This window comes from Dipodomys spectabilis, unplaced genomic scaffold (assembly GCF_019054845.1).
Source record: "Dipodomys spectabilis isolate Male_0828 unplaced genomic scaffold, ASM1905484v1 ptg000004l, whole genome shotgun sequence".
NCBI classification, from domain to species: Eukaryota; Metazoa; Chordata; class Mammalia; order Rodentia; family Heteromyidae; genus Dipodomys; species Dipodomys spectabilis.
In genome coordinates, this window is record NW_024870681.1 from 3,909,475 (window position 1) to 3,925,080 (window position 15,606).

General features: G+C 45.0%; 1 protein-coding gene across 1 annotated transcript in view; it reads left to right on the forward strand.

Moving 5' to 3' along the window:
* Positions 1-727: 727 nt before the first annotated feature.
* The window catches only part of Suz12 (SUZ12 polycomb repressive complex 2 subunit), a 53,064-nt gene continuing 38,185 nt past the window's right edge, over positions 728-15,606 (forward strand). The window contains exons 1-5 of the mRNA XM_042691801.1: positions 728-1,286; positions 4,043-4,089; positions 4,181-4,245; positions 10,526-10,594; positions 14,669-14,718. Coding sequence (XP_042547735.1) covers positions 962-1,286; positions 4,043-4,089; positions 4,181-4,245; positions 10,526-10,594; positions 14,669-14,718 — 556 coding nt within the window. The 5' untranslated portion in view covers positions 728-961. The remainder of the gene's footprint in view (positions 1,287-4,042; positions 4,090-4,180; positions 4,246-10,525; positions 10,595-14,668; positions 14,719-15,606) is intronic.

A 15,606-nucleotide genomic window follows, 5' to 3' on the forward strand; every position in this document is an offset into this window, starting at 1 on the left:
AACCCGTCTCGCTGACAAGCCACCACGCTTCTCAGGAAGGATCGCGAAGCCTCTCCACAACACCCACCCAAGCAGTTTTGCTGAGACACAAGTGCCCGGGGCGGAGGCCGCGTCCCAGCCCAACGCGGCCGCCGCCGCCCCAGGCTGTGCTGAGGGGGAGGGGAGCTCAGCCGCGGGTGGCCGGGGGCACGTGGCGGCCGAGGGCACGGGGGATGCGGATGACCGCCACTGTGGGGTTGTAACCCCGGCCGTGGGCACCGGAGGGGGGGGTACCCCCTCCCCCCAACAAGCCCCCTTCCTGAGACTTCAGAGACTCCCTTCCTCCAACAGACCCATCTCCAGCCCCAGACACCCTCCGACGCCCGCACCCCCTTCACAGGTCCAGCAACCTCCCTCCCCTCCCCGGCCCCCCGGGGGGCGGCGACTGACGACGCTCGGAGGGCGAGAAACGGCTTCCGAACACGGATCTTAAGGTCTCTCTCTCCCCACAATGCACCGGGGCCAGCAGGAAGGCCGCTCCGACCCCTAATTTTCCCGCGAATTCAGTTCAAAGAGGCGGCCGGGCCCGCGATCGGCAGCGCGCACGGGCCAACCAAGCCGCGCCTGGGTAAGAAGCGCCTCCGCGTGACTGACGGGGGAATCCGTGGGCCAACGAGCTGAGCTGCCGGGCGGCGCGCGCTCCCGCCAGCCAATCAGAGCGCCGGGCGGGGAAGTGGGCGGAGCGAGGCCAGGGTAGGGTGAGCGGCCTCCGAAGCAGAGCGGGGCTCCGAGGAGACACTTTTTTTTTTTTTCCTCCCTCCTTCCCTCCTCTCCTCCTCCCTTCCCTTCCCCTCTCCTCCCCTCACTCCTCCTTCCCCCCTCGGTCCGCCGGAGGCTGCTGGGGCGAGCGGCGGTGTTGCAGGCGCTTACTCTCCGGGGCCGCCCGGCGGGTAGCTGGCGGGGGGAGGAGGCAGGAACCGCGATGGCGCCTCAGAAGCACGGCGGTGGGGGAGGGGGCGGCTCGGGGCCCAGCGCGGGGTCCGGGGGAGGCGGCTTCGGGGGTTCGGCGGCAGTGGCGGCCGCGACCGCGTCGGGCGGCAAATCCGGCGGCGGGGGCGGTGGAGGCGGCGGCGGCGGTTACTCGGCCTCCTCCTCCTCCTCCGCGGCAGCGGCGGCGGCGGCGGCGGCAGCGGCGGCGGCAGCGGCAGCGGCGGCGGCGGCGGCGGGGGCTGCCGTGTTACCGGTGAAGAAGCCGAAAATGGAGCACGTCCAGGCTGACCACGAGCTTTTCCTCCAGGCCTTTGAGAGTGAGTGTGCGCGAGGCTGGGAGGGCTGGACTGCCCACCCCAGGGCGATCGGGGACGGGACGGTCCGCCGGTTCCCCCCCCCCCCTCCACCCCGGCTCTTGGGAGTTCACTTGCTTTGGGGGCGGAGGGAGGACGCGACTCCCGGGACCCGCCGGTTGGGGCCTTAGGGCGAAGTGGAAGGGGAAGCCGGGTAGATCCGTGCCTGCCCGGGGGACACCTCCCGCCCCCCCACCCCACCCCGCTCGAGTCGCACCTCTCGAGAGGCTGGGCTACGGGGCCCCACGTTCGATCTAGATTTTAGAGCCGAGGAGGTGACGGTGGAAACGAAGAACAGTCCGATCCTAGAGGAGTTCTTGTTTTCTTTCGTGCCTTCCGGATTGGAGGAGTCGCGGGGTTTCTGGCTGCAGATTTTTTTTTTGGGGGGGGGTTGAGGGTGGAAAAGCGGAGCGAGTGGTCATCCTCAAGTCGTGTAGCTTGGGTGCCCGCTAACTCGTGCTGCACCTTAAACATGGCACCTCTGGCTGCTTTTAAACCTTTCAAATCTGTCCGCCCATTTTAGGGCCACATAGACTGAGGCCGAGGGTGGGTCCCGGGCTCTACTCTTACACGCGACCAGATTCTCTGCTTTTTGCAGGCTCCTTGTAGGGCGAAACTGACTTGCTTGTAAAAGGGAGCCAGGTGCCTGGAAACAAACAATAGAATTCATAAACAATTTCCTGACTATAAGTAATCGTAACTGTTCTTTACTGAAAGTTCTACCCTGATTCTTTTCGTGTGTGTGTGTGTGTGTGTGTGTGTGTGTGTGTGTGTAAGTGTAAGGAGCGCTTATAGCTGAGGGTCTTAAGGAAACTTGAATAAAACTCAGCTGTACTGCTGAATGTCTTTACAATATTACTGTGGCATATGTTAAGGGCATGGTATCAGCTGTGGGCAAAAGACAAACTAAATTGTTTAAAACCCTTCTTATTAGTGCTTCAGGAAATTCTGATTAGAATTTAATAAAGGAGGGGCTGGGAAAGTGGCTCAGTGGTAGAGTGCTAGCCTTGCATGCCTGAGGCCCTGGGTTCGATTCCTCAGCACCACATAAGCAAAATGAAAAAAGTCGGAAGTGGCGCTATGGCTCAAGTGGTAGAGCACTAGCCTTGAGCTGAAGAGCTGAGGGACAGCACCCAGGCCCAGAGTTCAGACCCCACGACTGGACCAAAAAAAAAAAAAGAATTTAATGAAGGAATTTCAGTTTTTATTGAAATTAATATTGAACCTGTTTAGGAAGATTCACATTTTTCTTTTGCCTATTAACACTTGGTAAAATCTGGGAAAGCTTTAATTGGAAGTATAGCGAACTGGAATAAAAAATGAACATACTTGTTTGTACCTCTGCTAAAACATCTCATCTTTTAGTTGAATTTGAAATTAAAGCCAAACGAACTGAGATTAAGTCGAAATTTAAAACTTTTCAAATGTTATGAGAGCATAAGTCCATCTAGAAGGTTTTAACTATTTGCTTTCTAATGAGTCCATCTGGGAAAAGTCAGTTGTCACTAAGAGCTAGATCTGATCAGGAAGCAACTTGATTATTCTCTGATACTGATTTTAGTTGCTGGCAAGTTGGAATGCTTTAATATAGTTATTAAGTATATAGCTAATTCACTTTTAGTTTATTTTGACATAGTTATATGTAAAACGTGATGATAGTAGCTCATTAACATCCCAGGCATGATGGTATGTGGATATATTTTTTAACTTTGACATAAGTAAGTCCCTTACAAGAAATTACTTTTTACCTGATTTAGGCATTAAGAAGACATTTTGGAATCTGTCTGTTGTAAGGAGAATATATTGGAGGCAGTATTTACATTGAGCAAGATACATAAAACGATACCAGAATTAAAAATGCTCATTGAATGAATTTTATAGTATTAGCTTTAATCAAATAATGTCAGGGAATGGTTTTACTTTTCCCGCGTGCGCCTGTGTACGTGTCCATGTGAGTGCACATGTGCCTGTCCTCCAGGGCGTGAACTCAAGGCCTAGATGCTGTCTCTGAGCTTTTTTGCTAAAGGCATTTCCCCTGGAACCACAACCCTACTTCCGGATTTTTTTTCCCTTAGTCGTGGGGCTTGAACTCTGGGCATAGGCCATGCCGGCGCTCTTCAGCTCAAAGTGAGCGCTCTACCACTTGATCCACAGCACCTCTTCCAGTTTTGTGGTGGTTAATTGGAGATAAGAGTCTCAGGACTTTCCTACCTGGGTTGGCTTTGAACTGTGATCCTCAGATCTCAGCCTCCTGAGTAGCTAGGATTACAGACCTGAACCACCCACTGGCTAGCTATACAAGATTTTGAAATGATCAGTTAAAAAGAAAATTCATTTTGTTTGGCCTCAATAAGTTACTTTGTTGACGACTACTTCGTTTCAGTTATTTTTCTGGAAGATGGATGATAAATAGCTCAAGGAAGTTAATATAACTATTGCCTTTTAGTCTTGTTCTGTAACTGTGGCTACCTTGGAAAGGTTTCATGAAAAGATTGTTGAGAGCTTTAATGCAGATGAACTTTTATGAATGTATGTCATAGATTGAATTTATTTTGATCCTACTGTCTGTAATGATTTTCTTGATAAAAATATTTAGTATCCTATTTCTGTAATACACAATTTACATTGGTTATAGTTTGGGTGGTCATGGATTAGGCTGATAGTTTCCTGACATGTTTGTACATTTGGATGATACATGTATTTTGTTTTCTGCTATCTAGAACCAACACAGATCTATAGATTTCTTCGAACTCGAAATCTCATAGCAGTAAGTAATCAGTGGAATTCATCAATATTATTTCAGTTTTATAACTTAATATATATTTAGTTTTAATTTTTTTCCTTTTTTTTTTTTACAGCCAATCTTTTTGCACAGAACTCTTACTTACATGTCTCATCGAAACTCAAGAACGAATATCAAAAGGTATATTTCTATGAATCTTATTTTAGATATATCAAACTACTTAAAAATTTTGTCTTTGGGCCTGGGAATGTGGCTTAGTGGTAGAGTGCTTGCCTAGCATGCATTAACTGGGTTCAATTCCCCAGTACCACATAAACAGAAAAAGCCAGAAGTGGTGCTGTGGCTCAAGTGGTAGAGTGCTAGCCTTGAACAAAAACAGCTCAGGGACAGTGCCCAGACCCTGACTTCAAGCCTCAGGATTGGCAAAGAAAAAAAAATTGTATTAAAGTACTACTAATTAAAGTACATATGAAAACAAGTGAGAGAGGACTAATTGAATTTGATACACATACACACACATACATACATCTATACTATGTATATGTACATATATTGTGAGGCCTGGGCATTGACCCTGGGCTTTTTTGCTCGAGACTAGTGCTCTGCCACTTTGAGCAACAGTTCCACTTCTAGTTTTTAGGTGGTTAGTTGGAGATAACTAAGAGTCTCAGTCCTCAGATCTCAGCCTCCTGTGTAGCTAGGATTACAGTTATAAGCCACCAGTGCCTAGTAGATTGGTCGTTTTGTGTTTTTGTTTTGCCAGTCCTGGGGCTTGAAGTCAGGACCTGGATGTGTCCCTGAGCCTCTTTGTGCTCAAGGCTAGTGCCTAATGCCCAAGTACTTGAGCTACAATGCCACTTCTAGCTTTTTTGACAAGTTTATTGGAGAAGAGTCTCACAGGGACTTTTCTCTCCAGGCAGGCTTTGAACTGCGATCCTCATATCTCAGCCTCCTGAGTAGCTGGATTACAGGTGTGAGCCACCAGCGCCCGGCTTAAATTTTAATACCATTTTATGAATTCTGGTTTGTTTGTTTATTTATTTGTTTGGTTGGTCATGGAGCTTGAACTCTGGGCTTGGGCCCTGTCCTTGCACTCTTCAGCTCAAGGTGAGTGCTCTACTGCTTGAGCCACAGTGCCACCTCCAGTTTTCTACTGGTTTATTGGAAATAAGAGTCTCACGGGGGCTGGGAAGGTGGCTCAGTGGTAGAGCGCTTGCCTTGCATGCATGAGGCCCTGGGTTCGATTCCTTAGCACCACATAAGCAAAAAGAAAAAAGCCAGAAATGGCGCTGTGGCTCAAGTGGTAGAGTGCTAGCCTTGAGCTGAAGAGCTAAGGGACAGCGCCCAAGCCCAGAGTTCAGGCCCCACGACCGGACCCCCCCCCAAAAAAAAAAATTAACTAGCCAGGTGCCAGTAGCTCACACCTGTAATCCTAGCTACTCAGAAGGCTGAGATCTGAGGATCACAGTGCAAAGCCAGCCGGGGCAGGAAAGTCCCATGAAACTCTTATCTCCAATAAACCATCAGAAAACCAGAAGTGGCACTGTGGTTCAAGTAGTAGAGCGCTAGCCTTGAGCTGAAGAGCTGAGGGACAGTGCTCAAGCCCAGAGTTCAAGCCCCACGACCAACTAAAAAACAAAAAACAAAAAAACAGAATTCATAAAATGATATTAAAATTTAAGCCGGGTGCTGGTGGTTCACACCTGTAATCCAGCTACTCAGCTACCCAGGCCCAGAGTTCAGGCCCCACTACTGGACCCCCCCCCTAAAAAAAAAGAGTCTCATGGACTTTTCCTGCCTGGGCTGGCTTTGAACCGAGATTCTCAGATCTCAGCCTCCTGAGTAGCTAGGATTACAAGCTTGAGCCACTGGCACCTGGCTTGAATTCTGGTTTTATTACTAGGTTTTTCCCCTCCCCAATTTTAGTAATGAAGTGGAAAGTGATTTGATTCATGTTTTATTCTTTGTTACTATTTTCAGGTTTGGTAGATGTCTAGGATTTAAATAATTACTAAAGAGCTCAGGGTAACTTGATACATAAGATCTAATAGTTACTTTAAAACTTGTCTAATGGGATTTGGGGTTTAGCTCAGCGGAAGAGTGCCTGCCTGGCATAGGTAAGACCCTGAGTTCGGTCCTCAGCTGGGGTGGGGGGGAGGGGAAACAACTTGTCTATGGTATGGCTGGGAATGTGGTTTAGTAGTAGTATGCTTTCCTAACATGCATGAAACCCTGGGTTCTATTCCTCAGTTTCACATAAACAGAAAAAGCAAGAAGTGGCACTTTGGCTCAAGTGGCAGAATGCTAGCCTTGAGCAAAAGAAGTTCAAGGACAGTATCCAGGCCCTGAGTTCAAGGCCCAGGACTTACTGGCACCAAAAACAAAAAAACAAAACTTAAGTCTAATGAGTCGCTTCTATAGTATAGATGCAAAAAGTCTCATTTGGGCCAGGTGCTGGTGACTCATGCCTCTAATCCTAGCTATCCGGGAGGCTGAGATCTGAGGATCGCAGTTCAAAGCCAGCCTGGGTAGGAAAGTCCGTGAAACTCTATCTCTGATCAACCAGAAAACCGGAAGTGGCACGGTAGCTCAAGTGATAGAGCACTAGCTTTGAGCTGAAAAGCTGAGGGTCAGTGCTCAGGCCCAGAGTTAAAGCTTCATGACCGACCAAAAAAAAAAAAGTGTCATTTGCTGTCTTATGTGATTTCCTACTGAAGGGAATATACTTTTGAAGTCAATTGGAGAGATAGTCTAAAACTTGAAGGTACCATGATCATTTGGTCTTAAAACAAGGTCTGGAGGTATGTGGTAAGAGCTTATTTTTGCTGTGTGATATGTAGTACTTACCCAAGTGTAAAGGAATTAGTTCTTTTTTTTTTGTTGGTTTTTTTTTTTGTTGTTGTTGTTGTTCATGGAGCTTGAACTCTGGGCTTGAGCACTGTCCCTCAGCTTTTCAGCTAAGATTTCAACAGACCTGAACCACCAGGGTTTGGTTTCCACTGACTTATTTTTGGGATAGGGTCCATGTTGCTGCCCATGCTTGCCACCATGCCCAGCTTCTACCAGGTTTTTCTGCTTAGCTTCTATCCTTCTAATTTCAGCCTCCCACATATTTAAGATGACAGAGACTTAGCACTGTATTTAGCTATCAGAAACTTCTGCCCAGGCTCCTGTAACCACACTCATTGTTCCTACAAGTGTAAGCCATTGGTGACCCCACTTCATTCACCTTTTTTTTTTTTGGGTCCGGTCGTGGGGCCTGAACTCTGGGCCTGGGCGCTGTCCCTCAGCTCTTCAGCTCAAGGCTAGCGCTCTACCACTTGAGCCACAGCGCCACTTCCGGCTTTCTTTTTGCTTATGTGGTGCTGAGGAATTGAACCCAGGGCCTTGAGCATGCAAGGCAAGCACTCTACCACTGAGCTACCTTCCCAGCCCCTTCATTCACCTTTTTTGTGACAATTTAAAAATTTTTTTAAATATATTTTTTATTGTAAAAATACTGTAGAGAGGGGTTAGTTACATGAGTAAGTAATGAGCACATTTTCTATTGAGCATTGTTACTTCCCCCTTTGTTTTTCCCCTACCACCCCTTTCTCTCCTCTTTCCTCCCCTCCCCCCGCAAGCTGTAAAGTTTGTTTTCAACATAGTTTTTTGGGGATGATTTGATAACTCTTTGCCTTATTGTCTGAGGTACATTTCTGTTGTGGATTTTTGTTTTGTTTTTATTATTGTTTGTTTTTGGTGCACTTACTGGTCCTTGAACTCAGGGCCTTGCACACTTGGTTAGCTTTTCTCATGATGAGGCTCAGGGATAGTGTCCAGACACCTAGTGACTCACTCCTATATTCCTAGTTACTCAGGAGGCTGAGAGCTGAGGATCATGTTTCGAAGCCAATCCAGACAGGAAAGTCCATGAGACTATTATTCCAAATAAACTACAAAAAAGCTAGAAATGGCGCTCTTTCTCAAGTGGTAAAGCACTTCCCCTGAGCAAAAGAAGCTCAGGGACATTGCGTAGGCTCCATTTCAAGTCCGAGGAGTGGCATACATACCCACAAAATAACACTCTTAGTAAATATTTATACTGTACAGTTCTTTGTTACTAGCCTAAGAGAGTTGTTCGGGGTTGGGAATGTGGCTTAGTGGTAGAGTTTTTTCCTAGCTTTGTGGGTTTGATCCCTTAGTACAACATAAACAGAAAAAGCCACAACTGGCAGTGTGGCTCAAATGGTTAGAGTGCTAGCTTTGAGCAAATTCAGGGACAGTATCCAAGCCCTGAGTTCAAAGACTACCAAAAAAAAAGTTGTTAATTTTTCTTTTCTTTTTTACCTGTGGAGATTACAAATGTATTGCCAGCCTTACTATGTTCTGTGGAATGAAGCTTTGTTTTTTTGGCAGTCCTGGGGCTTGAACTCTGCAGGGTGCTAGTGGGTCAGGCCTGTAATCCTAGCTACTCAAGGGACTTGGATCTGAGGGTCATGATTGTAAGCCTAGGTAGGAAGGTTTATGAGACTCTTTTTTTTTTGATCAGTCGTGGGGCTTGAACTCTGGACCTGGGTGCTGTCCCTCAGCTCTTCAGCTCAAGGCGAACGCTCTACCACTTGAGCTACAGCGCCACTTCCGGTTTTCTGGTGGTTTATTGGAGATAGGAGTCTCATGGTCTCTCCTGCCCGGGCTGGCTTTGAACCGAGATCCTCACATCTCAGCCTCCTGAGTAGCTAGGATTACAGGCGTGAGCCACCAGCACCGGGCTATGAGACTCTTATCTCCAATTATACACCATAAAAAGCTGGAAGTGGAGGTGTATTTCAAGTGGTAGAGCACTACCTGGAGCAAAGAAGCTGAAGGACAGCACCCAGGCCCTGAGTTCAAGCCTCAGGACCAGCAATCAATCAATTAGTCAATTTAAAAAGCTGATTTGTAATTTCATTATGTATTGACGTGTATGTCCACCTACAACTTTTTCATGATTTGTTTTTCAACTCTTTGGTGTAACATTTCATTTAACTTTATGCTCTGATATAACTTCTGAAGATGCCTTATGAGCTTCAGATACATTGTAGAGAACATCCATTTATGTATATTGCTAGTTGGGTTGCTTATACAGAATGTAAATAATTTATATTTGTTTGGCCCAGTTAAATAAATGTTTAAATACCTGCCAAAACTAAGGCACTGTGCCAAATATTGCATACTTAATGACAGTCATAATGTGGCATCAGTGATTTATACTAGCCACTCATGAGGCTGAGATCTCAATATGGAGATTAGAAGCCAACCTGTATAAGCAAGTCTGAATCTTTTACCTTCAATTAGCCACCAGAAAGTTGGAATGGCTCAAGTTGTAGAGTAGTACCACCAGCCTTTAGTGAAAAAAAGCTAAGGGGATAGCACCCAGACCCTTGAGTCCAAACCCTAACACTAGCACAAATTTAAAAAATTTCCTATTTTTTGTCAATCGTGGGATTTGAATTCTGGGCCTAGGTGCTGTCCCTTAGCTCTTCAGCTCAAGGTTAGTGCTCTGCCACTTGAGCCACAGTGCCATTTCCAGTTTTTATTGGAGATAAGAGTCTCATGGACTTTCCTGCCATAGCTGGCTTTGAACCATGATCCTCAGATCTCAGCCTCTGGAGTAGCTAGGATTACAGGCTTAAGACACTGGTGCCTGGCAACAATTTCCTTCTCTATAGTAGGAGAAATAAAATATTTACTAGCTTTCCTCCTTTTTCTTTTTTTTTGGAGGGGTCCAGTCATGGGGCCTGAACTCTGGGCCTGGGTGCTGTCCCTCAGCTCAAGGCTAGTGCTCTACCACTTGAGCCACAGCGCCACTTCAGGCTTTTTTCTTTTTTTCTTATGTGGTGCTGAGGAATCGAACCCAGGGCCTCAGGCATGCAAGGCAAGTGCTCTACCACTGAGCTACCTTCCCAGCCCCTTTTTTTTCTTTTTCTTAGTCATAGTGCTTGAACTCAGCCTGGGCGCTGTCCTTGAGCTTTTTCGGTCAAGGCTAGCTCTCTGTGACTTTCAGCCATACCCCACTTCCCGTTTTCTAGTGATTAATCGGAGATAAGAATCTCATGGATTTTTCTGTCTGGGGTTGGCTTCTAACTCTGATCCTCAGATCTCAGCCTCCTGAGTAGCTATAACTACAGATGTGAGCCACCAGTGCCCAGCCATGTATAGCTTTCATATATGTGGATCACTAATAGATATACGTCTATATTCAGAAGTAGCAAGAAATCACTGATTTTAGGTAATGACAAAAGATTAGATGGAAAAGTTAGCATTGAAAATTCAGCTTAAAGGTATGGTTGTATATTTCTCAGCAAGTCATTGTTAAGGATAACCATTTATAATTTACTTGCTAAAAACATGTTTCCCATCATGCCTATTAGTGACAGTAAAGTGTAATTTGTGTTTTTACCCATTTGAACTAAGTGATTATTTTATCTATTTCTTCCAGGAAAGCATTTAAGGTTGATGATATGTTATCAAAAGTAGAGAAAATGAAAGGAGAACAAGAATCTCATAGGTAAGCTAAGTTACAGTTTACATTAAATGTTTTATCTGAAGAAAGAGGAAAAATTAGTAGTGATAATTTCCTTAGCATTCAGCTCAGATATTGTCAGGAATTAGAAAAGTGAATTTGAAGCTTTTCCTAAACTTCAGTAGATAGCATTTTTAAGCCTATGTTCAATGTGAGGTAAACTCACTGTTTGGGTTTGTTATTATTTATCTGTATTTCCACTTCTGGCATTTTGAATTAAAAGCTGTCATTTGTACAGTTGATCTTATTCCTACTGTCTCATTTAAGGAGGAGGTGAAACATTTATGACACAATTTGTGATAGGTGTTTTACTATATTACCTCTTCTGACCAGTGATTCACAAATATAAAAATGCGAATAGCTTTAAAAATATTTTTTCCTTCTCATTTGCCCCTCAGGAAAAATATCCGTGATTTTATTTGATATTGCTCTCACATAATAGTTTCAGGAATTTGATACACTTCAGCCAGAATATGCTTTTTTTTTGTCGGTCGTGGGGCTTGAACTCTGGGCGTGGGCGCTGTCCCTTAGCTCTTCAGCTCAAGGCTAGCGCTCTACCACTTGAGCTACAGGGCCACTTCCGGTTTTCTGGTGGTTTATTGGAGATAGGAGTCTCACGGTCTCTCCTGCCCGGGCTGGCTTAGAACCACGATCCTCAGATCTCAGCCTCCTGAGTAGCTAGGATTACAGGCGTGAGCCACCAGCGCCCGGCCCAGAATATGCTTATTCTAAGTTTTCAAATATATAACCAGAACTAATCCCTAAAAAATAATTTGACTAGTTTACTATCTTCCTGTTCCAGATAATATACTTGTATTGTTCTCTGGCATGTAAAATGAACTCAATAATTCAATATATTGTAACATGCTTAGTATAATGTTTTTTTGTTTTTTGTTTTTTTTTTGGTCGGTCGTGGGGCTTGAACTCTGGGCCTGGGCGCTGTCCCTCAGCTCTTCAGCTCAAGGCGAGCGCTCTACCACTTGAGCTACAGCGCCACTTCCGGTTTTCTGGTGGTTTATTGGAGATAGGAGTCTCACGGTCTCTCCTGCCCGGGCTGGCTTTGAACCGCGATCCTCAGATCTCAGCCTCCTGAGTAGCTAGGATTACAGGCGTGAGCCACCAGCGCCCGGCTTTAGTATAATGTTTATGTTTGTCAATATTTAGAGACAACAACTGTAGAGTCTCTGCATCATCCCTTCCCCCCATTTAGGACCTTGTGAATATTTAGGACCTTGTGAATATTTGGCAAGTGCTGTATCCCACTGAGTTGAATTCACACTGTTCTTTTTTTTTCTTTTCTCTCTCTCCCTTTCCTTGCTGGTATTGGGACTTATTGTAGCATTTTTGCACAATGTTGGTGCTCTACAACTTGGGCCAAAGCTCTATCTCTGGCTTATTGGTAGTTAATTGGAAACAGGAGTCTCATGGGCTCTGTTGTTCAGGGTTGACTTCAAACTATCATACTTAGTTCTTAACCTTCCCAGGCAGCTAGGATTACAGGTGTTAGCCATCATTGCCCATCTTAAACTGGACTCTTTTTTTTTTTTTTTTGTGGGTTGTGGGCTTGAACTCGGCCTAGGCCCTGTTCCTCAGCTCTTAGGCTCAAGGCTAAGCACTCTACCACAGCACCACTTCCAGTTTTCTGGTGGCTAATTGGAGATAAAAGTCTTATGGATGTTGCTTCCCGGGCTGGCTTTGAAGCTCAAACCTCAAATCTCAGCCTCCTGAGTAGTTAGGATTACAGGTGTGAGCCACCAGTGTCTGGCTTAAACTGGACTCTTTGCAAAGACTCTCAAGGTGAGCATTACCAAAACCAGGGTAGAAACACTGAAATCAGGAATTTTTCCTAAGTGAACCTTGCACACATAATTTTTCAGTACTTACGATATTATCAGTGTGTAGTGAGCTTGTTTTTTGGTGTTAGGGATGGATGCCAGGGGCTCTCATACCAGTCACATGCTTTACCATGAAGCTTCACCTTCAGCTCATGGAAAGCATTCAATAAAATACCACCATGAGGGACTGGGAAGGTGGCTCAGTAGTAGAGTGCTTGCCTTGCATGCCTGAGGCCCTGGGTTCGATTCCTCAGCACCACATAAGAAAAAAGCCGGAAGTGGCGCTGTGGCTCAAGTGGTAGAGCGCTAGCCTTGAGCTGAAGAGCTGAGGGACAGCACCCACGCCCAGAGTTCAGTCCCCACAACCGGACCTAAAAAAATAAATAAAAATAAAATAAAATACCACCATGACTGTTAACTATCTGTGAAACCCTTCAGAGGCCCAAGATTTCTTTATAGCCCTCTGCAGTCTTATACCATAGAACAATGTAACAAATAAGCTTGTTAAAGCTTTCTTTGCTGTTTATCTCATCCTAATAGTTTCTGAATTATCAGTAACTATTTTTTAAAAACAAAGAATTTACTAATTGATGCCTTTTCTTTTTTTTTTGGTCAGTTGTGGGGCTTGAACTCTGGGCCTGGGCAATGTACCTTAGCTCTTCAGCATAAGGCTAGCACTCTACCACTTGAGTCACACCACCACTTCTGGTTTTCTGATGATTAATTGGAGATAGGAGTTTTACACTCCTGCTTGGTCTGGCTTTGAAATGTGATTTCATCTCAGCCTCTTGAGTAGCTAGGATTACATGTGAGAGCCAACCAATAGCATCTGGCTTGATGCCTTTTTTAAATGTGGTTTTGGAGATTTTTTTTTTGTTTTTTGGCAGCCCTAGGGCTTGAGTTTAGGGCCTGAGCATTGCCTTTCAGTTTTTGTGCTTAAGTCTAACCTTCTACCACTTGAGCCTTGGCTCCACTTCTGGCCTTTTGGTAGTTTATTGTAGAAAAGAGTCTTAGTAGAATTTCTGGCCTGTGGTAGTTTTGAATTGAACTCTGATCCTCAGATCTCAGCCTCCTGAGTAGCTAGGGTTACAGTATGAGCCACCAGCTTTTAGCTAGTCCTGGAGTTTTGAACTCAGGCTCTGTTTCTCTGGCTTTGTTGCTAGGAGTTGGGGAGAATGGGTAGTTCTATAGTACTTGAGCCATACCTCTAGGCCTACTTTTTGCTGGAGATTGGGAGATGGTGTCTCAAAGCCTTTTTTGCCTGAGCCGGCCTCAAAACTCTGTCCTTTAAATTTCTGTCTCCTGCGTGTAGTTAAGGATTTCAGTGGTGAGCCTCTTGACTTCTGACTTCTTTTCCTTATCTATGGCTTTTAAAGCTGAAAGTAAAAATTGCATTTTGAAAATAAAGCACAAATTATAGCAGATTTTTTGTTTTGTTTTGTTTTTGGTTGCTTGTGGGGCTTGAACTCTGGGCACTGTCCCAGAGCTATTTATTTTGATGTATATCAACATACTTTGGATATTATACGTAAGAAAAGGAAAAGCACATTGAGCCATGGGCCATAGGAGCAGTTGAGAATGAAAGAAATTGCTGGGCAGCTCATGCCTATAATCCTAGCTACTTAGGATTGCCGTCTATAGCCAGCTGGGGCAGGAAAGTTCAAGACTAATTTCAAATTAATCACCAAAAAGCTGGAAGTACAGGTGTGGCTCAAGAACAAAAGAAAAAGTTGAAAAAGAATGCCTAGTCCCTAGTTCAAGCCCCAGGACCAGGGCTCACACACACTTATGTGCACATGCATGTATCCACTAAGAAATATCAAATTTGGGATTTGTGCTCTAGAATCTTAAATTCCAGGGCTGGGAAGGTGGCTCAGTGGTAGAGCGCTTGCCTTGCATGCCTGAGGCCCTGGGTTCGATTCCTCAGCACCACATAAGCAAAAAGCCGGAAGTGGCGTTGTGGCTCAAGTGGTAGAGTGCTAGCCTTGAGCTGAAGAGCTGAGGGACAGCGCCCAAGCCCAGAGTTCAGGCCCCACGAATGGACCCAAAAAAAAAAGAGAAAAAAAAAAAAAGAATCTTAAATTCTAGTCTAGCCTGGACCTCTTAAAACGAGGAGAAAATAAAATGTTTTATAAATTAGCTGGAGTAGTTTTGACTCAATGTTATATTTTAAAGTCTAGGGCATTATAGAGCATGAAATGATAAACTCTTTTGTTTCATTTAGCTTGTCTGCTCATCTGCAGCTTACATTTACTGGTTTCTTCCACAAAAATGGTATGTACTTGGACAAAACGATGCTGATTTGATTTTGATTTCATTTGGTTAATTTTTTTATTTGGTTATTTTAATTAAGTGTGTATGTGCATGTATGTATGTATGTGCTTTACTGTAGATGGAACGTTTGGCATCTCTCAAACTATGTACCTGCTTTGCCATTAAGCTATAGCTCTTAGCTCTCTGATAATGCTTTTGAACATTAAGTTATAGAAGTTAATAAAAAATTAACGAATTGCCTTACAACTAGGCTATATGAAGAATCTCAATGTGATTATCTTGCATAAATATTCTGAGTTGATGTAATTGTATGTTATTTAAAATAACAAACATGCCTAGTGCCTATGACTCATTCCTGTGATACTAGCTACTCAAGAGGCTGAGATCTGTCCAATCCAGACAGGAAAGTCTGTTAGAATCTTATCCTAGCTACTTAGGAGGCTGAAATCCTTGATTCTTGGTTCACAGCCAGCCCTGATAGAAAGGTCTGTGAGACTCTTACCTCCAACTAACCACCAGAAAACCCGAAATGCCACTGGCTCAAAACGGTAGAGTGCTAGCCCTGAGCAAAAGAGCTCAGGGACAGTGCCCAGGCCCTGAGTTTAAGTCCCCAAACCACTGCCACCACCAACAAAAAGCTGGGGCTGGGAAGGTGGCTTAGTGGTAGATTGCTTGCCTACCACGCTTGGGTTGGATTCCTCAGTACCACATAAACAAAAGTCAGAAGTGGCGCTGTGGCTCAAGTGGTAGGGTGCTAACTTTGAGCAAAAAAAGCTCAAGGACAGTGCCCAGGCCCTGAGTTTAAGCCCCAGAACTGGCAAAAAGAAAGCTGAAAGTAGTTTGTTGCACAAAGTGGTAGAGCACCAACTTCAAGTGGAAAAGCTAAGG